The sequence below is a fragment of the Galendromus occidentalis genome, unplaced genomic scaffold (genome assembly GCF_000255335.2).
Source record: "Galendromus occidentalis unplaced genomic scaffold, Mocc_1.1 scf7180000077121, whole genome shotgun sequence".
Classification (NCBI taxonomy): Eukaryota; Metazoa; Arthropoda; class Arachnida; order Mesostigmata; family Phytoseiidae; genus Galendromus; species Galendromus occidentalis.
The window spans coordinates 1,053,888-1,079,111 of record NW_003805109.1 but is presented as its reverse complement, the minus strand read 5'-3'; the positions used below and the strand labels follow the sequence as shown (position 1 = coordinate 1,079,111).

Sequence of the window (25,224 nt, the reverse complement as noted above, 5' to 3'; positions counted from 1 at the left end):
AAGCGACGAAGTCATCGAAGAATATACTCGTTCCGTTGAAGAGAGAGGACCTAAGTGACAAGATATCGGGCCGGGGCGGCTCGCTCTCGTTTCGTCATTTTATCAACGCCCAGTCCCGTAAAATTAAGTAACCGACCAGCGCGACGGTCGCTACGGATTCACGGGAGACTTGATCGCATGAGAGAAAGAATTCTCTTCCTCCATCGATTTCGCAGCTCACGTGAGTTCCCGAGGAAGCCCGAATGTCACCTGTTTTGACTGACGCCGCTCGTCGCTCTCCACCAGTTAGCAGCCCCTCAGGAGAGATATGGGACTCGTCGCGTAGATGGTCGGTTATCGCTTTTTTCATCACGCCTATCGAAATGGATTCTCAAGAGTAATCGAAATATTCATTTATCGAAACGAGTACTCCCGGAGCGCGTTCTGCGGTATAATATTCACCGCACGTCAAGTCAATATCCAGCTGGAACTTTTTTTCAATATCATAGTTTTCGATGAATATGTACTGATCAGTATTCCAAGCTATCTCCGGGATCGGATCACTTGAGGAATAGAATGAAGTACGACAAACGCTACAACGACACAACACGGCGAAGGTGGTGGCGTTAATGGAGAAAATACTTAAATAAAAATATTGATGCTACTTCACGATTGGCAATATTTCGCGATTAGTTGAGGAGAAAAATTGTCGATGAATGATCGAGAGCCCGGAATGGCACAGGCTCGTGTAAATATAAACAGAAAAATGAGTATTGCAAGGGTTCAGCGGCAACGTCTCGACAGACCCCAGATATCCCGAGAGGCTGATATAATATTCTTATGGGGCTGATCTCATCCGGTGTAGGTGTCGCAGCGCCGTCAGGACTTCCTCTAAGGTTCGGAGCGACAGAGTTCCAATGAAATATGACGGAAGGGGGTAGGCGCATCGGTCCCCACCAGCTTCTCTTACATAGGAAACAAGGAAGGGGGAGGAGGGCATATGATTTTCAGACTGATGAGACGCCCCCCCATGACCCCTGCCGAACCTTCGATGGAGGCCATATGATTCGGGGAGATTTGTATCACCGAGTCAGCCTTCGCCAGTTTCGTCAGTCCGGGCCTTATCACAGCATCGATCAGAGGCCGCCGAGCGGTGTAGATGGAAACTCCGCTGAAACAACCTGATCTCTCTTCATTTTCCATCACTCGAGCGGAGCAAGCGGAAGCATCCTGATCTCGGGCGGAACGGTCATTTATTTACAATTAAAGTATGTATGTACAATGTCGAGTCAAGGGGAACACTAGGCATATACACATCACAGCCCTAGGAGCGTTTCAGGTTCACTTCGCAGGCGAGGGAGAGGGGAGTGCCGACTTACCCGCGGAGAAGTCTCGATAAGCTCGGTCTTAGAACCGGCTCCCCAAATCCTCAAAGACCGTTCCAGGTTCAATGCCCGGGCGACTCCTCGATCGCCATCAGTGCGCCGACTCCCCGATTCCGTATCCAGAGTGGGCGCGGTCTGTGATCGGTCGAGATTCGGAACGAAACACGAGCTCCATGGGGCTCAGGGTGATCCTCGTTATCCTAAATCGAGGTCGACTCCGAAATCATCAAGCTGATCTGCTTGGTGTCTACAGAGGGAAACCGAAACTCCCCTTGTGAAGTTTTATGCCCGCTGGGGGTGAGTCGGATACTGATGGCGACCCCAAGACAGGATTCACAATCGGGCAGCAACGCCGGCGTCGTTTTCTGCCTTGCTCTGAACAACCAGGGTTTGAACGATTACCTGTGGAATCATCGAATGCAACGGATGATATTTCGCTGGATTTCCGCTGCCCCGTCCAAGCTACTCTCGATCGCAAAGGAAATTTCGCTCACCCGCGGAATGCACTCGACGTCGGAATTCGTTTGTCAGTGCAACTCCTTGGTGCGTTGATGGGGGCGCCAACTCCATCTGTATGGCTTTGATTTTTGGTGGAGGGGGCTCATTGTGAGGGAAATCGGTCTGCTCATCGTCAGCTTCGGAAGAGCACCCACAGCACCCGCCGCACTCAGAGGGGACATCGGATGACGATGAAGATACCGAAACCATTTGGCAATCTCCCTGACATTCTAGACTCCCAGCCCCTGCCTCCACCTGAGAACAGTAACTCATGGAAAAATCTTCCGACTGTTGAAGGCTATGTGCGGACATTTAGGTGAAGGTTCTCTTACCTGCATCCGGGGAGGTCTCTTTGCTCTCCGAGGTCGTTCCGGACTGCCACCCTCGGATCTACTGACCGGACTGGCGACGTTGATGTCTTTCCGAGGTCTCCGACGGCGCGGTCGTCTCGGTTTTTGCATGACCTGATCCGAACAGATGGACATGAGAAGGAATCATCAACTTTCTGATCTATTAGAAATTAGAAGTCCGAGGACCCTTGGGACGGACGTACGGTGCGGCGCGAGCTTTTCCGGAAGTTACCTGTTCAGTACACGAATCTGAATCCTGTTGATTAGCCTCTTCCAGTGCGACGCTCAGGTCCTGAGAGAACTCCTCCATGGCACTTGAACAGTTGTTGAGAACTTGCTATAGAACGCGGAGATGAAGTGCCATTGGTCCGATCACCGCGATTCCGGCGTAAGAAAGAGTCTCGAGATGCGTCGAGTACACGGGTTGCTCCTCATGAAGCGGAAGATTCCGAGGTCGATGCTTCGGATTCGACGATGCTTCTGATTTGACAGGGCTCACGGTCTTTACTGATCATATGATCTCAAGATGCTGCGAATTGTGTCCAGGCCCCACCTCTTTACAGTTGGAAAATTACGGGGGACAGAGCTTGCTTCTTGGGGAAAGACGTTCTTCGCGGGGCGACCCACTCGATCGGCCCGATTCTGAGCAATATGTACTCTATCGGTCCGTCGCAACTTGACACGGGCTCACTCCGAAGCGTATCGAAAGGCTGGTCGAGGAGAATTCCTGTCATCCGCCGATGGCTCTGGTCACGATTGTGGCAGTGATGACAGGCTCTTCAAGGTGCACTCCCGATCTCTCCTTTGCTGATTGTAGTTTTGAAATATATCATCATCAGTCGCTGTGACATCGGATCCAGCATCGAGTGAACGATAAGGGAATAGCGATATCTGCGAAGTCTTCTCACAACTCCGATGAGTAACCGTGCTGCTCGGATCTGTTCCGAGACTTAATGGAGCTGAGCGTTCCCACTCCGACACCACTGGAGCCGTCTACGGCGACGCCGCTGTTCCTGCGAGTTCTCTCGCATTTCAGCTTCATTTCGGTCAGTTTCCAGAGTCCGGCAGATGTCTTAAGAGCCGGAGCCGGGCCTCAGGACGATACGGTCGTTCCGCGGAGTCCAAACCGACGGAGGGTCGCCTGATTCAGGATTCCGAGTTAGTACCGCGCGACTAGACTCTCTTTGGATAATTTCTTGGTCGGTTTTACTCGTTGCGCGAAACATGATTCCTTTCACCATGACAAGATTGTGTCTGCGGCAGACTCGGGTGAGTGTCTTGTGGGCTTGAGATCTTATTCTAGCCTCCTCAGCTGAGGTTCCATTCGAGCGTCTCGGAATGGGGCGACTTTATCACTGCATATGACATTTTGGTCGATTCGAATCGACGAAATACTCACCAACCTGATCCTCATTGAAGATAAGTGCCGCTCGCTTCTTGAGGAAACCGTTCAGCCAGAAACTATCGGCACGCTTCACAGTCACAAATGGTGCTGCTCCGTCGCTGAAGCTGGTGTCTGGCAAAGACAAATTGGTCGGGGGCTGGCTCCTGACCTGCAGCGGAATGGCCTTCGGAGCTGTCGTCCTGGGAGGCATCACCAGGTGAGATCCACTCGCGTTTACAGGCTGCGCTTCTGATCTCGCAGTCTTCGCGATGCTTAAGATGAGAGTTACGATTCCAGATTAACGAAATCGGGTCTCTCCATGGTGGATTGGCACCCTTTCGATGAAGGACGTCCGAGAACGGAGCAAGACTGGCAGAGAGAGTTCGAGAAATATCAACAGTTCCCAGAGTTTAAGATCACCAATAGAGACATGACCCTGGAACAATTCAAGGTCGGGACCCATATTTCTGCTCAGGGCTCATATGCGCTCTCCGATCGGGGCTGCTCCCGCAATTGTCGAATGAATCGCTTCGCGTAATTGATAGCGAGATTTCTTCTCGTTTCAGTCCATATATTGGATGGAATATATTCACCGGATGTGGGGACGCACAATCGGAGCTGTTTACTTCATCCCCGCCGCTGCATTTTGGGCTTTGGGTTACCTGAGAGGAGGCATGAAACAACGAGTCGTGTTGATGGGCGGTCTCCTGGCCGGACAGGTCAGGATCCTGGACTGGATTGACTGAGCTCGGGTCGAATGGGGAAATCATAATTTCTCGTCAGCGGTTGAGGCTTCCCAATACGAACGAACCATCACTTCTCGCAGGGCTTGATGGGATGGTACATGGTCAAGAGTGGTCTGGAGGAGAAGCAAGGATACGATACAACACCAAGAGTCTCCAATTTGAGATTAGCGGCTCATCTGGGTACGGCCTTCGTCCTCTACGCTTTTCTCTTCCGGAGCGGGTTGCAGCTCCTGCTGCCCCCTCAACAGGTGAGTCGTCGATCAGCGCGATGGATGAGACTGACACTCGGAACTCATAACTTTCGAGCTCCAATAACGTCAAGGACTCGTTCCACAGCTCGCTCCGACCCAGGCTTTACGGAAGCTCATCGTTTTCGGACACATGAGCAAGGGTCTCGTCTTCTTCACCGTGTTGAGCGGAGCCCTGGTGGCCGGAATCGAAGCAGGTACGCACTTGTTCTCGAAGCCAATCTCGCCCTATGATACTGAAAGGGGTCGGGACGCGACGAAATTGAATTTTAAAAAATCTTCCTAGTTTCACCAAATTTTTCGTTCTTCAAAGGCCTTGTCTACAACTCTTTCCCCAAAATGGCCGATCGATGGATCCCAACGGATGTCCTGGCCTTCGATCCCAAGTGGCGGAACTTCTTCGAGAACCCCACGACTGTTCAGTTCGACCACAGGATCCTGGTAGGTCGGACGGGACGATATTCCATGATTTTTCGCTTGGCAACTCTCCTGAAGCTGATGGGACCCGTTCTCATCAGTCTTGTCTTCCAGGGTGAATCAGTCTTTTGCGCGATCACCGCCCTCTACCTGTACTCAAGGAAAGTACCGATGCCCCCTCGAGCGAGGTTCGCTGCGAACGTCGTGCTAGCAGCAGCATGGATGCAAGTCGCCCTGGGCATCACGACTCTATTGAATTACGTGCCCACTCATTTAGCTGCGACTCATCAGGCCGGAGCGCTGACTCTTTTCACGACGCTGCTGTGGTTGACTCATGAGCTGAAAATCGACAAAAAGTTGGTGAAGACGTTGCGGGCTATTCCCAAATAAAGAGACTTAGAGATTCAGTCGAGAACTCCATTGCCTCTTGGACCGTCTGAATATTCACAGGAAGCCTCCTCCAGGAGCGTGTACGCAGAAGGGCGTGCAAAGGTTCCGTCTACGACAGGTAGTCCCTTGCTTCGCCCCGGACACAGAGCGTGGGTGAACGTGTTCACCTCTGGATGCGAGCTCTAAACGTTCGGGCACGCGTTTTATCCGTTTTGATCTAATGAAGCAGCTGCAACATCGACTCTGAACGAGGCAAGATCGTCTCTGTACTTCCCTCCCGATCGACTGAGAGGGGTCATGATCACGAGCCATGAGGATATCTCGAGCTCGTTAGCGAGGGAGGCTTACCACTCGGTCTTAGTGAGAGCCGCAGCCCGTTCCGACGGATACTGTCCGCGGACACTTCGTCTCGCTGCCCTATGTAAAGCCGTTCTTCGACACCCACCTCAGAAGCACCCGTCCGAGCAATTCCGCGGGAATATCCCGAAAATCGAGATCAGAACGAATGAGTTGCGGTCTTAGGAGCTTCGCACAAAAACTTGGGCGTGTCCGGAAAGGTAACCGAACGAAGGACGTCGATTCGGCTCCTCATTATTTCGCTCAATTCCTCTCTCGCGCTACCCCCTCATGAAGCGTAAACTCCGGCCGATGAGCCTCTGAATTTTCCGCGTCCCTCCTCCTTCTATAGGAATCTTCCCGTCGATTTTCTGGAAGTGTAAGATTTAGATGTTCGATCAGATGCCAATGGAAACAAGCTCCCGATACCGATACGATGGAATGCCTTGTCGTCGTTGAACACCCGCTGCTAATGTTGGAGATCCAGCCTGTAGTTTCCGAGGAATCGTCGATGCTGATCCCTCTGCTTACTCTCCCCCAATCGGTCCTGATTTTTTCATGACGTCAGTCGGAGCGAGTCGGGAGTCCACGTCACACTTGACCTTGGTTATAGTCTCCTGCGCCGTGGGAAGGACGACACACGCCGAAAGCCCATTCGAAGGGATTGAATGTCATATTGTTTACGGAGGAGTTTTGATGACGTATTTGATCTGATATCCTTCACCTACAAACATTTTCCCAGGAGTGGAAAAAAACACCATAAGGGAAGCTTCGCGAACTCGCGATGCGGACGCCTCAATCATCTCCAGTACCCCGACAGCGTCTGACGAAAATGCAGAGCAGTCCGAAAATAACCCCCAACGAACGACTCATGTACCGCGAGCAATAAACAAATAAGTTCTTGCGAGCAATACCTCGTACCTCGTGCGGAAGCATCCTCGACGATGGAGAGGGGGATGCGATGAAAGGATTCGCTTTCGTCAGCTAAATATTTGTCGCGAATTCTCGCTCAGAGAATCGATCGGCGCAGATTCTTCGGTTGTAGTGAGAAAATAAGCTTCTTGAGTTCGACGCCTCTCCTCGAGTTTTGTACGCCTGGCCTGGGTTTCAAGGCGAGTTCCCCCCGATTCCAGAAACGATCGCGTCGAAGGAATCTATGGGGCCGATTCTCTGAGAGGGTCTCATCGAAAATGCTTGGGGTGACTCGCAACGCGACAGGAGAATTCCCGAGCAGACATTTCGTTGAGGACGATGAAGAAATTTTCGCGTCCCGGCTCTGCCTCGAGTACCGGTCGATGGCGATACCGCACACCGGAGAATGGACCCGGGCCGAGTCGTTCCTGGGTCATAGGTCCGCGACATCGTCCAACGCCAAGCCTTACGATGCCTCCCACAAAAGACACTCGATAGAACCCGAGGACATACAACGACGACGCGAACAAACACATTAACCTCTCCGCGATGTTCTTGATTCATTCGGAGGACGCGATAATAGAGGGCTCCGAAGTCAAATTCGGGAGTCAAACCTTCGACTCGAATATTCGAGGTATATGGTTGTTTTTGCATCAATAAGAATCTACTCCGACAATGCCCGCTTATGTGGTGGGGCGGTCGTGAGCGGTGAGTGCAGATTTGTCTGCGTCGAGATGGATTCCGAAGCGTTCCCTGGTCGTGTCAAAGGATTTTGCGGTAAGAGAAAAACATGTTAAGGTCCTGAACCTGTACCTACCCTCCCATTCGAACCAGAGCAAACGTCCCTCTCAGAGGAGCTGGTCGAAGATCTCATGACAGCGCTCGAGTCTCGAGCCCGACGAAAATCGCTAGACAAGAGTAATGGAAGTCTCTCCCCTGTCGGGGCCGAATATCAAGCCTCGTAGGGGAACTTTCCTGAGCACACTCCTCGTCGGGTCTCGGCCTGAGACTCGGCTGTGTTTCCTCCTTGGTAAACGGGCGGCGGATCGGGATTCGGCGGGGATCCGGGACTCTCAAGCGCTTTGCGGTCTGGGCTTTTGCCCTGCTGAGACGCTTCGAAGAATTCGATCCCAGCTGATCATCTGAGCCCGAATGTCCTGGGAGCGTCGTGCGAAGATATCTCAGGCCGATTCCGGCTCAAGGGCATCGTCCACGTTCAGGACACCTCCGGCTAATTGAGAGTCGAAAGCTCCTCGGGAGTGCGTATCACGGCTGTCTCGAAAAACGAGACGCATAATGTGGTAGAGATGTCCATAATCCAGCTCGGTCAGACAAATAACAATCCGCTTCGGAACTTTAACCATCTGTGTTTGTAACGAGCTGTCTGGAACGATTCCGTTTGCGCACCTGAATACCGTTCCAAGATAAACAACACCAGACATGACGTGATCAAACTAGTGGCCGCTATTCCCAGAAACTGGACGAATCATCGAGCGATGACACGACGATAGTTGATTCGCAACGCCGGGACCATGTCTCTAACGATAGGTCGGACCAATAGAAAATTATGGCGGTAGACTCCGAAAATTCTCATGGCTCCCTCATGAACTGCATATGGGCTTGATTTTATTCCCGACACAGGAAACGAACAGCCCACCGCGACCTCGAGACAGCGATAACAGCGAGATTACCGCTAGAGGTAATATTTGCGGCGCGATCCGTAGAGAATGATATAATGTTGAGCACGATAGTCTGGGATGGGTTGACCTTCAGAAACTCTTCCATGGGCTGGGCCGAGGGCATCGAGACTCAAGAATGATCATTGTTGATCATCGGTCAGGCGCGTTCGCATCGGGAAATGAAGCACACCGACAAATCACGGGCCGACTGAACGTTCTCGCTTGCGAGCCGGGAAGGAGCTCCGGAATGCCTGTGACGATTCTCAGAAAAATCGAGTACATTCGTTGGTGTGATGCAGCCAGAACTGTGACATCATCTCTCCGAAATTTTTAGGGTTGTCCGCAAGCCGTTGTTTGCATACCCGCCTCAGACAGTCATAAAGCTCACGCGGTCCCACAGCTGGCTATGGCGACCAAAGCCTCTGAGAATAGTTTTGTAAGTGGCGAACCGGTGAAGCCGATTCACACACCGGCCACCCTTGCCCCGCTTCCGGAGCGATTCTCAATGGAACGTGACGACCGTAGCTTTATTTCCGCAGTGCAAATTCTGACGTCAAGATCTGAGCGGCCCGGGAGCGGAACCGACAACAAGCAACGAACCCTCTGCTTCTTCCGCCTTCAGAAGTGGGTCACGAATGTTGGTCATCAGCCGAAGATCTCGAATCCAACCGTTCGCCGATGCTTCAGCGTCAAGGGAAAATTTTGCGCATCCGATATCTGAGCAATTTTCCCCGCGATTTCATTGGAAGAAATTCCCTAATTCGCTAAACTAAATGACGAAACCGAAGGAGTGTTGTGATAAATAATCGACCTTCATTAATTCTCAGAATATAATTATATTTATATAGGTATATTTGCCGTATATATTAGGTACAAAATTATTTTCCATGGATCTGTGTCGACACGTTGTCTGATTCTCGAGGTTCCGAAGCATGACCAAACTTTTTCATATTCGCCCGATGGTTGAAGAGGCGTAATAGCGAGATTCGCTTCGATTTGCGGATCTTCTTGCATGTACAGGATGTCCTGGGCGCGACGTCCAGCTCCGAGGAGTTTTTTGACGAGTGGTCATCGCTCGTCCACAGGAACAGTCAAGTGGTTGGTCACGTGAGTACCACCCTTATCACAGAAAGTGTACACTATGCGACGATTCGGGACAAACCGAATGCCGGAGAAAAATAAATTAGTTCATGAATGATCCGCGTAAAGCTTGGCATCTTCCCTCGTGAACCTCTCGCTCCAGGAACTTCGTTGACCTGCGAGTTTGTCGAGTTGCGAAGGACCGTACCACCGGCAAATCCGGATCGAGGTCGCCCTCAGCCCCGCGACACTAGATTCCATTCTATCTTGAGATCGCATGCTGTTCGTAAACAGCTGTGGTTTCAGCAGAATTGTGGCGCTCGCTGCCGTCAATGATGTTGTTGTGCGAGTTCGTATCGAGGAGGTAGTTTATAGCCCTGGAGCCAGAAAGCCTCCGAAGAGTCGATGACGAACTTCGAGTTGTGGTAGACCATCTTCACGTTGAGCTCACTCGCATTCAAAGCGGCTTCGCCGGCTTCAATTTCTTCGACTACATGTTCGCCAAGCAAGCGACGCTTGAGTATCGAGTTGGCCTGAGTGGATGGAGCGCTCCTCTTGCACGCCGTTTTCTTCGGCGTCCGGACGGTGACCGATTTCGTAATTTCCTTAACTTTCATCGTGGGTTTCAATTGGGGTACGACCTGGATGTTCTCATCGTTGTCCGAAACGGAAACGTCTGAGTGAACCGAGAGATCTTCAGGTAGATCATCGCAGATTTTCGCGGATAATGGGGATTCGGGTTCGCTGTCAGAGTGTCCGTGGCTGCTTGGGTGAGTGTTCGCCAAGAGACAATCTGCGAGGATCGAGGTCTTCTCCGGAATGACCTTCGTCACGAGCGAGTGGTGCCGGAGGAGAAGATGACGACGAACTCGAGTTGACGAAAAGTCTCCATAGCCGCACATTTTGCAGAAGTGAGTCGGACTTTTCAGATTTTTGCGGTTCTGTTTCACGATTAGAATATCCGAGCTGAATTCGCTGAGGCTAGCTTCGAAAGCTCGAATGTTGGATTTGGGGCACATGTTCGCTTGCGTAGCGCTTTCGCACTTGAGCTTATCGGACAGCATTACCTGGAAAGATAGAGCGCGTTAGATTGACTGCTCGAATATTGCGTGAAACTTTTGAGCTTCCTCGCTTTCGGTATGCCTATCTATTTACCTAGCTTCCTCCCTAGCTTGGGGTCTATTCCAGGCGACCCAGAAATTCGACGTCATCAGGCCGACTCAGCTCGCGTGTCGGCCAGCTTGCTGGCTGGCTAGCCCGATGACCTGACCCACAAAGGGGTCCATGACCGTGCGCTCCGCTTTGACACAGTTACCACAATGCTGAGGCCGTCGCTGTTGCGCTACCAGTGTCTCGTTGGTAAAAGCAAGCGCCGAATTGCAAAGCGGCTGACCTCGTTAGGCTCCTCCAAGAATGTGGGTCAAAGCGACAGGAAGAATTCGATTCCACGCACCCAGGTCATTCCGGGCGTGAATTCAAATCACACCGAAGGACTCGGATTTTAAGCCAAGTACCGTAGAGATTCGTAGCTCTTCGTGAAAGCGTCGCGCAAGAAGGATCCTCAGGAGTACCTCATTTTTTGCGAGCTGCCGCTCCCGCCTCTTCCGTAGTCCCCTGTGAGCTCAATGGAACAGGAATAGATTCACGGCATATGCTCACGAGCATAAGTTCCCCTCGGAGCTCGTGGGAAATACAGGCTTCCGGTCGATTCCTCAAACCTTGTTCCATCCGAAAGTTTTCTTGCATCGGTGCTACTCGCTTAGTATAGTTTACAGTATCCCATCCCACTGATAGAGCAGGTGCTTACGAGTCTCGATCGGACTATTCCCCCTGAACTCAGTTACCTACATGAGAATCGGCCTTCGCAAGTAGAGTATCGAGACCATCGTAAGAATTTATTTTCACATCGCTAGCCGAGGCATCATGCCCCCAATGCGGCGGATTCTATCCTCCTTCCACCGCGCTCAAAGTTTGATACACCAAGAGCACGGGTGAGACGTCGGTCGATTCATAAGGGGACGACTTGTTGCGCCAAATGGGCCGATGAGGAAGTCGGACGAATCGAGCAAGAGTTCGGATCTGGACGAGAGCGTTCGCGAGGCTCGGAGCCCGTCTCAGTTCATTGGAAAGTTGACGCCGAAAGCATGGATAATTCCGACAGGCTGACAGCTCCGAAATGGGCTTCTGGAGTTTAAAGCAGGTGCGATGCTTCCGGGACATTCAGCCCGGAAAATGAACCCGGTGACTTTTCGGAGGAGCACATCTCGCTGCAGACGCGAGATTGGAACCGACTGAGACCATGGAATTACAAGCGCGGTGAACACATCACTTACCGAGAAATGGTCAAATACGAGTCGTTTGACTGGTTGAACACAATGTGAGAGTATCCGACTGTAGATGTGGCTTGAGTGTTTATATAGAACTTCCACTTGGCAGAACTTCCTCTACGTTCGAGCGAAACTCTAATCGTTGGAGTTCTAGTTGACTTGAGAGCACAAAATTATAGAGCGGACGTGCGAGACCGAGCGCCTGCGAACGACGGCGAATTGAACTTGGTCGAGGGGAAGTCGGTGCCTATATCTTACGGAGCGAGCGGGTGAACGAACGGGAAAGGGCACGACTCTCGCTCAGATGTCTGAATGTCTGCTGCTGAGCGTTCACCGTTTGCTTGTCGTAGGTGAGAGGCTCGGAAGACACAGGCGGATGTATCATCCGACTGACGATTGAGGACAGAACAACTTCAATAGATCAGATTATATGCACAGAGAAACCGTAAATCGATAAGGTCTCGATATCAGCAGCGCTCAGATTCTGCGAGAATCCCGACAGTTGCTTGACACTTGAGAGCGATACGGCTCAAGATCCGCGGAGAAAGCGCTCTATCGCCACGCGCCGATTTTCTCACTGACGTGAGACAGATTTGTTTAAACGTGACGTTTTCGGTCTACGCTTGGGAAAACCCTGCGCTCGGGGAATTTCAGAGGAAACACATTCCTAGAATCCGTGCAATATCGAGTCTCCTCGATTGCCGAATTCGCTGAGAGTGCCGTGCCTCATCCCGGTAACTTCTGAGATGGAGAAATGCACACGTGGTTTCATACTCGAATTATTTGGGAGGGCCCACCTCTGATGAGGGCGCTAGCTGGAGAACTATCTCTGCAGTGAGCATGAGCTCCTCGGTCGGCGAGAAACCTGTTCTGTTCACGTTGGGATCAGCGGCCGAATCGTATAGAAATATCAGTCCTGGAATCACATTCAGGCATCTGCACGGGAGATTCCAGGACATCAGGAGGCCCATATTCGACACTTCCCCTTATATAATAGTATACGTGAAAACGAGGTCGTGTGAGCAAAACTCACAAGGTCAGTTCTGCCAAGACCTGACCGGCGTAATAACAGGCAGGCGAGCTAGCTGACAAGCGAAAGGCCAGCCGATAAAGCAAGCCAACCTCCGTTCAGTCTCACGGTAAACATCATCGAGGCCACAGCGCTCTTCGGTCGTCGTATTTGGAGCGAGGTGGCCATTGAAGGCCACCGTTGTTTACATGTCACTACATATATAGCGCTGCAACTGCTTTAGACTCTCTGGAAGATCTGAGGAAGTACATTGTCCCGGATGAGAGGATCTCGGACGACAGGAACAGGAAGATTCAGGAATAGAGAATAGGTAGAGAGTCTGTCGCCCTGATCGGAATGAGTCATAGTGGCTCTTAAGTCATAATCTACGCAACAATAAGTCGTGGAATCAGTGGAATTCGAGTGACGCATTCCACAAGAGGTCCCCTGCGTGGTGACTCGCTGAGGACGCGATTGCCGTTGGCGTTTGCTGTGTTCTCCTCAGACGAGAATCGATTCGAGCAGGAAGAGATTCCGTCCACTGCTGACCCAGAATAAGAGATGCTTCCGCGTTGTGGAGCTCGCAATCGTCTGTCTAGGGTAACGACGCCGGAAGCGGCCTACAGGCTCCTGAGACTCGAGTTTCGATCGCCGGAGAGAATTTTCCGAGCCCCTTGCGGTTTTCATTGAGGTGTAATGATGAGGAGGGCCGATCTCGCGAAGCAAGATGAGAGTGCAATATAGTTGGGAGTACGCCGGAGCTCCCCTATAAATGCGTGGTCTCGCCCGGGTCACAACATTTTTCCTATAGTTGCCCGAATTCCTCTGTGATATCCTGTTGGAGATGCCGGTCGTATCTCAATGAACTTGGAACATCCGCGGGTCGTGTAAAGTCCAGGGGGGACTTTGTCTCTCAACTCGCCGACGGTGCTACGACTTCGGCAACATTCTTATCCGATATCAGGCAGTCCACTCGGCAAGTGCACCCGCGACGAACTACTTTAAGCAGTCAACAACGTTCGTGCGAATTGTGACTTGGAGCTTCCGAATCATATCGGATGAAGTCTCGTACAAATATCCGACAGTTGGCTCTGTAATTTTTGTGGAACAAAACCGTGTGAACGAATACCGGTCAGATTTGTAAAATATGCCGACGATCCCCGCGAGCGAGGGGTTCCGGTGTCCCACATTCACTCTCTTCTCCACTGTGACGAGGCTGATGACCTGAGCCTGCGAGCGACCAGCTCCCTCCAGTACTCTACTTCAAACCCGGAAGCGGAGTTCTTCGCTGCTGGTCTTACGCAGGGATGGAGTCTGCAGAGGAATTCACAGCCGCATTCGGGTCGCGATCCGCTAAACACAAGCGGAATCGGTATCAATTCCACCTCTCATTATCAGATTCCTCCCCTCGCCGCGGGAACCGGGCCAATCGAGACTCGGAGCTCCAGCCTACCCCGAAGAACTCGATTCTGATGACCTAAGTCGACCTACATTGTGTTTGTGTGGGATCAGATCTGGGCAGTGTACTCGTTGTTATGCAAGAGAGATCGTGCCATTTCGTTGGCGCTTCCGAAGACTGCTTGGAACGGAAATCGTATCAGGCCGCTCTTTAACCAGCAAAGGCTAGTGCTCGGGTAGGGGTAACCGTTACATGACGAGAATCGATCGTGGATCATTGTTCTACGACATAGAGCTCAAGGTACGATGGGATTCGTCATTTTCTCTTGTTCCAGCTGTTTTCCGGTCAGTCGCGTCGAGGTTGATTACGCGAATCGAGCCTAGTCTTGGAACGTGATTTCTGATGAAACCATCAGTTCTCCGAGTTGGCTCGAGTCAATGAGAGCGCACTGACGCCGTCGTCACTCTAAGATAAGCATTTGAGGCAGTCTAGTCCGCCTCTGAGGATCAAAACCGTTTCCCCTCGTCAGATACGATTTATGACATCGACCTTAGCTCCCGCACTCCCGCCGCGCTGGGGAGGAGTGATTCCACGGTCATTCTGACCTTCGATACAGTTGTTTTCGGCGGAAGCTTCCACCATGACGTTCCCGTGTCCGCTCCGCCTTCCTCCGTCGGATCACTCGGACTGGGCTAGCATATGTATAGACATGTGGGTAATTGATGAGACTTCGGAAAGCCTGATTGTCCACTGAAATGGCTCTGAGAGGACAATCCCTCAATGTGATGGTTTCATTTTGATTGGTATATTCGAGGTTACTCCGTGATCTTGATCTCTGAGGGGGAACGTGATTTGTGCTCGTCATCGAAACGTGAATGCGGAGACTCAATCAACGGTATACCGAATTCGGTTCCCACCATCGAGGCTGGTGGAATGCGAGCTTTGGATCGCCACTCGAGCGATCGGTGTAGCGCAGTGGAGAGGCACAGACCGCCTTCTGCGAAGTGATTGTCAAGGGCAATGATAAGCAGAGACAATATCGGTACTCGAAGTGCGAGTCACGGTGCCGGCCCATTATGACTGGTTTTGATCTCATCGTTGCTCTTGTTTTCAGTCACAATTCTCGCGAGCGTGATCTCTGAGTCATCGAAGCAGCAGCTACGTGCACTGGCCTCTTTTAGGCGCGGGAAGCTCATAAGCTCCCTTCCAGCGACAGATATTCACCGAATGATGCTGCCACTCCGGATGCGGTAGGATGCGGTATATCTAGGTAGGGATGACCAAGTTGCAAGTCCCTCAGCTCTCGAGCCCGACGCTCCTCAGATCGGCTAGAACCTCGATTATTGTATCCCATCTTTGGACAGACTTTTCGGGCGGCAACGCCACCTATGCATCCTAGGTATTCGGGAGAGCTACGTAACCGTCTGTCGGTCGGAGTGTCCGCCAGCGCTGACCGCAGAATTGACCGCCCCCAATCTAAAAGCGGCTCCCATCCGAGAGCACCGTGAATCAGGAATTGATTTTAAGTCCAGGAGTCACCTCTAGATACATGAAATGACAGGGCATTGGGGTCACTCCGTGAATTGGGAGAGGGAATGGATAGCTCCTCTCGAGAAAAAAAAACACGGGAAGCAGCTCGTGCGCCCGAATTCAACTCTAACCCTAATTCAAAAGCCTTCTCGCAACAGAGAGACGAGGAGCGAGTCCTTTTCACCGACAGGAAAAGTCGAAACAGTCAATCTGTCTCGGAAACGATCCCTGGAATATTGGCAGACCAGGCGTCAGATGTTCGCGAGAAATACTCAAAAGCCCTCGGAAAATGACGGAAGTTAGCTCCCCTACTTGGTGAAACCCCACGAGTCTTGCGGATGCGATGGGATCGTGCCAGCCAGTTACGATCCGATCGATATCCTGCGCACGACGTTGTCGTGTGGATCCGATTTAAATTCGCGTGTGGTGGGAATTCGGAGGATCCAGCCCCTGTGCTGTGGAGAGCAGGAGGGTTCGAATCTAAGTTTTCATTACGCGCGCAATCGTATGTATTACCTACATGGAAAATACTTGAGAATCATGACCACTCAGAGGGATGAGCGAGCCGAGATTTAACGTTCTCGCTTTCCCGCAAGTCTATGATTTCGTCCAAAGCTGCACATCCATGAAGCACGGTCAGCGACTCAGGTCTGGATCGGAATAAACCTTAGCTCGGAGATCGAGGGATCAGGCACGCGCTTCCCCCTACGCACATCGACCAGGCATTAGTCTGCCAAATTAGGAGTCCTCGAAGTTCAACCAATATTCGGATTCTGACATTGCTCCTCTTCAGCTGTCCAGTTTGGCCTGTAACCTTGGGATATCATCCCGGCGGCAGCGACACTCGGTTGGAGTCAACGACCTCTTCCTCTTTCCCTTGGAAAAACGTTGACCCGTACGACGGATCTTCTTGCTCATTGGTTCCTATTTCTGAGCGAAAAGAGGTATTCGCAGCGCATGAATACCGCTGCAGAGAAGAAGCAAAATTCAATATGCAGCATCCGCTTGCAAGAAATCCCTGGATTCAAACGGGGAGATTGGAAATACGACCAGAGAACAGAAACCACGTGGCCCGAGTCACATTGCTCGGGAGGCCCGGTCGCCCGACGAGCAAGGCCAGTGAGGCTACTGACCCCAAGATGACGTTCTCGAACAGACTTGCCCGGCCAACGTTTTGTGATCGCGCGGATGAGACAAGATATTAGAATTCAGCTTTCGGATGCTCAGGGAACCGTATTGGGTGTTCAGACCCTCATTTTCCGCCGAGAGCCTCGAACCGAGCTCCTATGATTTCACATGGTTATTATCGATAACTTCGAGTTAATTCGCTCCGTTCCCAGCTGGAATCTCCTCGGTCGCCAACGCCGCAAGATCTAAAAGTCAGACAGATTGATCCAAGAGATTTCGGGAGGAGAAAATTGAGAGAGCCAAGGATCTCATTCGGTGGAGTAACGATGCACCCTGTAGCCGTTATCGTAACGAGATGCCTGAAGGACTCGTTTTCCGTCCTCTCATCTGGGTCGCTCAGAACTTTCACTACGAATGTCGATTCCTAGCGCGGCTAATCCCGCATGCATGTGGAAAAGACCGAGAGTCACCAGAGGCTCCTAGCACAGGCTCCGAGGGCATGGGCCGAACAAGAATATCGAACCGTCCAGACCCGAGGAGGTTGTGAGTCGAAGGATACAACGATTCTCGGATCCGAATTATTTCTCATTGAAATCATAGAGATCGTTGAAAATCAAGAGATCAGTCAAGGCACCATGAGAAGAACGAGTTCTTTCCGGGGCTCCAATGCAGAGAATACGCGAGAATCTATTTCTGCTGTATCATTCCATCTCGGCGAAGCTCCTCTTCCAGAGAGTCTATACCTAGACAGCGAGAGGTCATTGAACTTTGGGGCCCGTGTCCTTGAAGCCGGCGCAGGGGAGGGTCCAGCCGATGACTTGAGCTGGGACGCTGAACCCGACCAGTCGAAGCGATTTCGCCTCGAATCGTAAGCGCCAGACTGAACGTCCAGATTGTAAGATGGAAACCATACCGGGTATGAAATCCGCGCTATTTTTCACGAAGCTCGTGTCCCCGGTTCGCTCGAAACTCGCAGGTCTCAGATCGAACAGGCTTCCGGAACTGCTCTCTTCCAAAATAGATGGTATCCGAAGTCTTTCTGCGTGTTCACTGATCGCTCGACGGGGAAGCTATGGTGATCCCAAGCGGTTCCCCGTTCTCCTCAGCTCATTGCATCAGTATTTCATCGGGACTCGCGGAAAACCGGCCCCACGGCATTCGATAGGCTCAATCGCTCTGAGCGACCCTCGAGATAGGTACGATTGTAATTCATCCATCATGAGAAAATATCGGAAAAGACTCATTGTCGCTCTTGGGGAATATTGCTCGCTCCGGATGGATACGAGTGTCGGGGTCTCCGACGAGGAAGCCCGGTTTTTGTTCCGCAGTGGAGGAGTTCTGGGGGCAACATCTAGGTCGGCTCCCTATACGCGGTACACTCAACCTGAGATCGTCTCGGGCACAGTCCAAGCGGCCGGCGCTCATGCGTCGTCGTGAATGCTCCGGCCCGGGCAACCTGGGGGCTCGGCCATGCAGAGCGTCTGGCAGCGACTGGAGGCACATAGAGATTAATCGAGCTTGCTCGCTAAGTCTTTTGATTACGCAATTTCTCGCGAATTCCACTCTCCGAGCGACCGTTCTCAACATCGCTCGAGGTTACCATATATTTGCGTGACAACTGTGTGTACTGATCTCGGCTCAAATAGTGACTAGGGCCGATCGCGCAGCTCATGTACCTAGTTTTCGAGGTTCGAGAATATCTGTCCTACTGTTGCCCCGCCCTCGAGCGTCTCAGCCTTGAGTGGTTCTCCGTAATCGTCATGGTGACAACAGCAACCTGTACGCTGCGTCATCCCGCGTCGCTTACTCACGGAGCCAGAAATTTTCGGGAAAAACACTTTCTGTGAAATCCGACGAAGAGAGGCCATTCGCAGTCTGTATTCTCGGCTCATGTCGGCCGTGCGCAGCATTACATATTCGAACTTTATAGATCATTATTGCGCCGCATCGTGTATGCCTTCCTGCGTAGATTGTGAAGAGGAATTTCTGACCTTGCTACAGTTTTCGAAAACACAGAAAGAACGAGAGTGATGCCGCAACCTTGCTGACCGTGGAACCTTCTCAACCAATCGGCACGAGGTCACCCTTAGAGTTACAGAGGATGGAAACGTAGCCGAAGGTTTCTGGGAAATCGAAGATCTACCACTGGCTCCCGCGCCCAACCGCGCATTCGACCGGCTCACGTATATTTTGACCGCTGGTCGATCGATAATATCCGCTCGCAGAGTCATGACTCGAAAGCTGTGAAGCCGACGGGAATCGGCGTTCCGGAGACCAGGAGTCGGGGGACGCCAGTGTTCGAATTCTGATCATGTGTCTATGAGGTGATCCATAAACTCGGAGAGGCTTGTGAACGCTCGAATTACTTCTCCTCGATCCGGAACAGAAAACTGGAGAGAATCTATTGCTAGCATTAAGGACTGAACGTAGAGCGATGCTGCATCAAATATATTGAGTTCCTCCTCATATCCCATTTCGAATGTTCGATTCGACTTTGGAAGAATCCACATGTTTCGAATGATAGGAAGCACAAGAGACGCGAATAACACAGGTGTCGTCTGGGCTAAGTTGGGTTCCAAAGTTAGGCAGGGGTGGGAGCAGCCGCGCTGGCTGCAGCCGGCAAAGTGCCCCAAGTCAACGCCCTCAAGGTTGTGAGGGGCCTTCTGGTTTCGTTGGAGAAGAAGGTTCATGAACTCTGGACATTCCAAGCTTTGTTCTCTCACTCTTTTTCGCGAGCAGAGAGGTGAACTGGGTTCAATAGAATGGAGTTATAGCTCGAAGAACTACCTTGACCGAGCCAGCCAGCCAACCAGCCAGCCCGTCCGTCCGTCGGCTCGTCTGCTACTACGGCTGAACAAGGAAGCAGCCACACATGCTGTCGACGAGAATGCATTCGCTCCATTCACGAGACACCGCGGTCGCTCCGATCGGATCCTCATCGGAACCTTCAGCAGGGATTTCTCAGCTGAAGTATCGCCAGAGCGTCGACCCCAGGCTCCGAATACATACGTATCAAGACATACGATCTGATTTCGGTCGCGAATCGTCCGCTGGAGGGACCGTCATCAGGTCAATCGTTGGACTCTACAAGCTAGAAAATACGGCCCAGATAAGCCTCACCGGATAATTTCCTCGGCGGCTCAACCTCCACTGAATATGAACTCCAAATTTGGAAGGAATATGCGGCGACAGGGTAAGGCTCCAAGTAAGCCGATGACAGGTCCATCGGGAGCTCGTCGTCGCAGCACTAGGCGACATGGCGGGCTCAGCTTCGATTACGTACCCACTGAGTGATGGTAAATGCTGTGAATGACCTCGTCCCGGCAGGGATGCAGTTGGGAGGCAGCTCGATTTGCGGTCAGAGAACGATCCGGTAGATATTATTATTAATCAAATTTGTGAACGCGTATCGCGGAATAGACGGACAAACGTAATAGAGCTGCTCTAGCAGGCCGAATTCATCTCGTTCCCTCTGTTTCTTTTTCAGATTCACCGAGGGCTGTGTCGAGGGAAGGGAAACGGTTCCGTGAGTTCATCGGAGACCTAGAAGAAAAGACGTCGAAAGACATCGTCATGAAATTCGAGTCTATTCACGGAGCGTCCTTCAGCATTGAGGACTATTTTGAGGTTCAGCGTCCCTCCACAGTGAGCATGCTACTTTCGGGAAAAGCAAAATTGAGAGTCTCCCGAGTATTCATCAGAGAAGGTGAACACAAGCCAGTCTGGTTTGATCGCCGCGAGGGAGATGTTTCATCCGGAGCGGTTGGTTCGTCTCTCGCCCGAGGAACCCTTCCGGTTGACCCTCATCGAAACGAATACACTCGAGCCGGACACGCGGTCATCAAACCTGACGCTCTAGTCCGGAGCGCCATGTGGGTGGTGAACCGGGAGACGAGGTTTTCGGGTGCTTGACTGAGGGGCTCGCGGATTGCTAATCCTAAATGTACTCATGAGGTCGAACTCGGTCGCAGCAGGCGTCATTCTTTGCTAGAATCCATTCGAGAATAGGTGCAGGCCCTCCCTCGACCTCAGCCTGAAGCATGGTCGTGCTTTCAATTCTCTCGCATAATAGAAGGGTTCGGCGAGTTCGGCCGATCCCGCGCGAGAAATTCGGTAGTTCGTGGTGTCGGAAGCTGACTACTGCCAGTCGATTCTGACTGGTCAAGACTTTCATCGACCGCGCTCTACCAGTTTTCCTATCATCATCATCATGTGCTCTCCGGCCCTTATCACGCACATGGGGAAGAACGTTCCTTGATTTGACACCGCTCTGACGGACGGTCATCGACCCTTCAAGGTTGACCCACTTTCATGAAGAAGGCCGCGCGCTGCCAGCTACAGTGACGCTTGGTAAGCCGTCAAGCTGGAAGGGGACGGATGGCCCGCAGCTATTTTTAACCTCATCGACTACGGAGCTGACTAGGAAGCGGTACCGTAGTTCGAACCAGGAGCGGTCGATGCTCCCAGGGCATCCACGCTGTTTCGGGTGAAGACTCAAATGCAAATGGAAAAAACAAAATATTCCCCTCGGATTTCATTATGCTCCTTTCACATTTTTTCTATTCCAAGCGCTACTCCTGAGACGCTTGTGAGTTCGGTGACTGCTGGGCTGTCTGGATATCCTGGAGCGAAGGATCGGACATCCGCGAGGCGTGGTATGCATCGTGCATTCTGTAATGCCTTTCCATTCCGACGTTCAAGAGTTTGATTCTGACTTGGGGAGCCTTCGCGGGCTCCACAGGGCGACGAATGACCCGACGGAAGCTTCGAGGAACGACCAAGTTAACGTAAACTCCTCGTCGGTGCACGGCGATACGAATGAGTCCATTTCGGATGCATGACCGTTTTCCTTATTCCCCGGAGCGTCGCTTTCCTCCGATAGATAAGTCTCAGCTCGTTTGACTCTTCTCCCGCATAGCCGAGAGGAGCATGCGTCAATCACGCACTTGCTTAAGATATGCAAGAGGTCTTGCTATTGAATTGTCAATAACGAGGATCCGATGACCGAAACTGCATCTCAGTCAGAGCAGGAACAGCGCGTAGCGGAGACCTTGGTCAAACACGGTTGGCCAAGCTCATGCCAAGGTCGGACGACGGCATCGATCAAGTATAAGCGTGGCGGAAACGAATCTGGCATTGAACAGAGAAAGTAAAAATAGAAAGCGGATCCCGTACATCCGGATCAAGGAGGTTCAAGCTGACTTCTGTTTGCCATGCTCCGAATCGGACACCAGCCAGAGCTTACCATCTCTGAGATCCTGGAAAGAGACGTCGCTCTAGAGAAGAACAATTAACCCTTCGGGGATTTGACCTAACCGCTTTTCAAACTCCTTGTTCCCTGATGCAGTGGAATCGCGAGGGCGAGGCTTCGGAATCGCGAACACGAGGCATCGGAAATTCATTCTCGACATGGGAGCTCAATATTCATTTTCGGTGAGCTCGGGAGAGTATTCGCGCTATGCGGCGTAGTAATCGAAGTCGTATCTCCGCTTATGTCCGAAGTCTTTCATTGGAGCCTCCGAGATCGGACCTGAAAATTCAAAGTGTAAGCGTGCCAGGTGTGCCCGTGTGAGTTGAAGCATTCGGAACGGCTGTCAATGAAGTTGGTTGCCCCGTCACGTCGGTCGTTCGGTCGGTCGCTCGGGGTTATTGGCCGCTCCTACGGTGATGAAAGTGAGTTCGTTGAACCAAAGCGCCGGGTTGAGCCGCCGCCGTCAAGGACACTAGTGACCTGAGTCGATCCAGCGCACGTGAACATCTCCCGTCAGCACGTCTCCCTCGAGACGGACTGGAAAATATTCACCATCCTCAGAGGGTCGTCCTCATCTCCGTTTAGGATGGACGCTAGCGCTTGAGGCTGCTCCGGGTCCGTACGGGTCCCCGATACTTGGGGAGACGATGGGTCCGGAATTCAAACTCGGAATTTCACAGCAGCACCGACGCATCGATTTTCTTCGACGGTCAAGAAAGCATATCGGGGAGGGGGGTATCTGTGCCGATTCCCAACAGTGACCGAGTGGTTCCTGTACGGAGCAGTGCGTCGTCTAATCAAGACCAGTGTTCGTTGGTGGCGCCATGGCGTAACGCTTTCAGGTTCAACCACCCCGGCAGTGTCCTTCAGCTGTTGGCACAGAGCAGGGGCAAAGAACTTTGTTGAAGGAGACTGAACCCTTCATTCACGATCTCGTTTTCAGACTTTGCCTTCTCATCTTATTCCTTATTCGTGCTCTCATGAATCGTCGCGCTGAGTACTATGTAGAAGCTTTCAAGTGGAGCTCTCGAGAAGAGGTCCGTCCCAGAACGGTGTCGAGTCTTCATCGAGCGGTTTCTTTTTATTCGTAGGCGTGATCAGATTTTGTCCTGACGAAGGCCCCGGAGTTCTGCGACTTCTCACGCCCTCTGCTTTTCTTCTCATAGTCTTCGATACAGGGACTCGCCTCGCGGATGAGGCTCATCGCGGGACCCTCTAATGAAATCCCTCCATTATGATCTCTGAGCGACAGACAGTGGTGAATGGACGTGGAGTCAGGAGTCAGGCTGCGAGCCAATCGATACTGATCTGGGGATTACGAACTGCTCAAAAAGAGGCGAATGGGAAAAATTATCGAGCGTGTCCCAGACTCGAATCGAGTACTCGGCCGGGAAGAGACATTATTGAGCATTATTGAGTCATTTTCAATTCTCGCTGATCCTCAAGGTTGATGTAATGCGTCGGGTTCACCAAAGAGGTTCTTGACTCGACGCTTGTCTGAGGTTCAAGAACCCGAACGTTTTGAAGGCCGGGTCTTCGACATTGCATCAGCAGCGTTCTCGGGAGGGCTTCGCTGGAGCATCGCTGAGCAATGCTCTTCGGCTGATCAAGTTTCTAACTCACCGCCGTCTGGCAATGAGTCACTTGGTTCCCTTCCTGGAACCACAGAGTACAGGTATTCGGCTCCGAGTACGTCCAATCCCTGGAACCGATCCGAAGACAATCGGACTCCACATCGGACCCTAGAAAATCTGTTGGATGGGCCTCGGGCTCGAAAGGTCCATTTAGAGCCTGAACATCTTTTGTTGGTCCAAAAATCTTAAATTCGCGTTCGAATAGGCATGGATAAGAACACGTCGTGCTGAAATGGTCATTGGCCAACTGAAGTCAACGGACTGAGGCTTGCTCGACGGCAAAAGCGTCGAAGCCGGCACCGGCAGCGTCGCCGGCGGCAGCGACGGCAGCTCTGAATACGAGGAGAGAAGCCACGGACATCCTTGAGCTGTGATTGACCGAGCGTCGACCCGAACGCGACGAGAAATGCCCTATCGTGACGCAAGGATAGCTTCCGGTGGCGTCCACTAGGGGCGCCCGAGTCGTCGAACGCGCCAAGGTCTTCTGTTCGCCCGGATCGCGAATCCGTCCCACCGAAAAGGAAGAGCTCGCCGCGCGCAGCGATCGCAGATGGTCTCGCAGACGTTCCCAGTCCCAGATCTCCTCGATCTTGGGTCCCCACGATGACTTCGGGGGCATCCGCACTTGCTCGAGATCTGTCCTGCGGGATCTAGAAAATCCGACCCGGGGGACAATGATGACCACCCTCCATTCTGGACGAGTATCTCGGCGAGGGGGAACGACAGCCGGTGAAAGAGCTCGAGCTATTCTCGTTCGAAACCCTAAACTTCAATGCAGCTAGATCTTGAAAGATATCTCGCCACTATGAGGCGACTGATGAATGCGTACTCCACGCGAACGACTCTCTCCCTCATTCGGAGATTTAAGCGCTTGAGCTAATTATGGCTCGAGGTGTCCAATTTCCGAGACCGCTCTCGAATGCTGGATTTACATAGGTAGTTCGAGCATCATGGATCCTAGCGACCGGATTATCCGGTCGGTCTGCGTCAAGTGCGAGTCCCGGGACGACGAGGAGCTCCAAGGACGGACGAAACTTGATCGAAGCTGACAAGAGAGTTGAAGAGTTCCCGTGTCGGTATCTGCCGTGATAAGCACAAAGTACGCTCAATCGCCGGATCGCAACGAGCCCGATAGCACACGCAAGCCTTTGAGGACGCGTATACATATTCTGATGCACTCTAGGAGACGACACCGAACGTATCGCCTACGATCTACTATGTGAGTCTTTCGGAAGTTTCAGGGCCGCAGGGTGTTGGGATCAAGCTCCTCATGGGAACCAGGCGCTAAACAAACTCCGGCTCACCAATTCCCAGTCCGGGGAATTCTCTCAGATGATCAGAAGACTTGTAGAGTTTCATTCTTTCCGCTTTGCCGTCAATCATGATCGAGACTCAGAATATGACAGGTCCGAGAGCGGTTTCCCAGCTTGAATGCTCTCCGTATCCCACCACATCGGCTCGGGAGATTCCTGCAGGGTGATCGCTTCACGGGTGCTGTGGTGGTGGCTTCCTCCTCTCCGCTGGAGACGTGAGGTCCGAGAA

The 25,224-nt window shown here is 52.0% G+C and overlaps 3 protein-coding genes across 3 annotated transcripts; 1 reads left to right on the top strand and 2 right to left on the bottom strand.

The window, feature by feature from the left end:
• Nucleotides 1–1,465: 1,465 nt before the first annotated feature.
• Nucleotides 1,466–2,863, bottom strand: LOC114828090 (uncharacterized). Its single transcript, XM_029110845.1, has 4 exons — nt 2,445–2,863; nt 2,195–2,326; nt 1,859–2,117; nt 1,466–1,766 (listed from the first exon to the last, which is right to left on the bottom strand). The coding sequence occupies exons 1-4, from the start codon at nt 2,520–2,522 to the stop codon at nt 1,612–1,614; spliced, it is 624 nt and encodes a 207-aa protein (XP_028966678.1). The 5' UTR covers nt 2,523–2,863; the 3' UTR covers nt 1,466–1,611.
• Nucleotides 2,864–3,356: 493 nt separating this feature from the next.
• Nucleotides 3,357–5,422, top strand: LOC100899601 (cytochrome c oxidase assembly protein COX15 homolog). Its single transcript, XM_003741063.1, has 8 exons — nt 3,357–3,481; nt 3,632–3,813; nt 3,894–4,047; nt 4,163–4,315; nt 4,423–4,590; nt 4,679–4,787; nt 4,904–5,031; nt 5,122–5,422. The coding sequence occupies exons 1-8, from the start codon at nt 3,437–3,439 to the stop codon at nt 5,395–5,397; spliced, it is 1,215 nt and encodes a 404-aa protein (XP_003741111.1). The 5' UTR covers nt 3,357–3,436; the 3' UTR covers nt 5,398–5,422.
• Nucleotides 5,423–9,115: 3,693 nt separating this feature from the next.
• LOC100899460 (uncharacterized) lies at nt 9,116–11,952 on the bottom strand. The gene is made up of 2 exons (XM_003741062.1): nt 11,738–11,952; nt 9,116–10,471 (listed from the first exon to the last, which is right to left on the bottom strand). Exon 2 carries the CDS (start codon nt 10,466–10,468, stop codon nt 9,734–9,736), a length of 735 nt encoding a protein of 244 aa, XP_003741110.1. The 5' UTR covers nt 10,469–10,471; nt 11,738–11,952; the 3' UTR covers nt 9,116–9,733.
• Nucleotides 11,953–25,224: the final 13,272 nt, after the last annotated feature.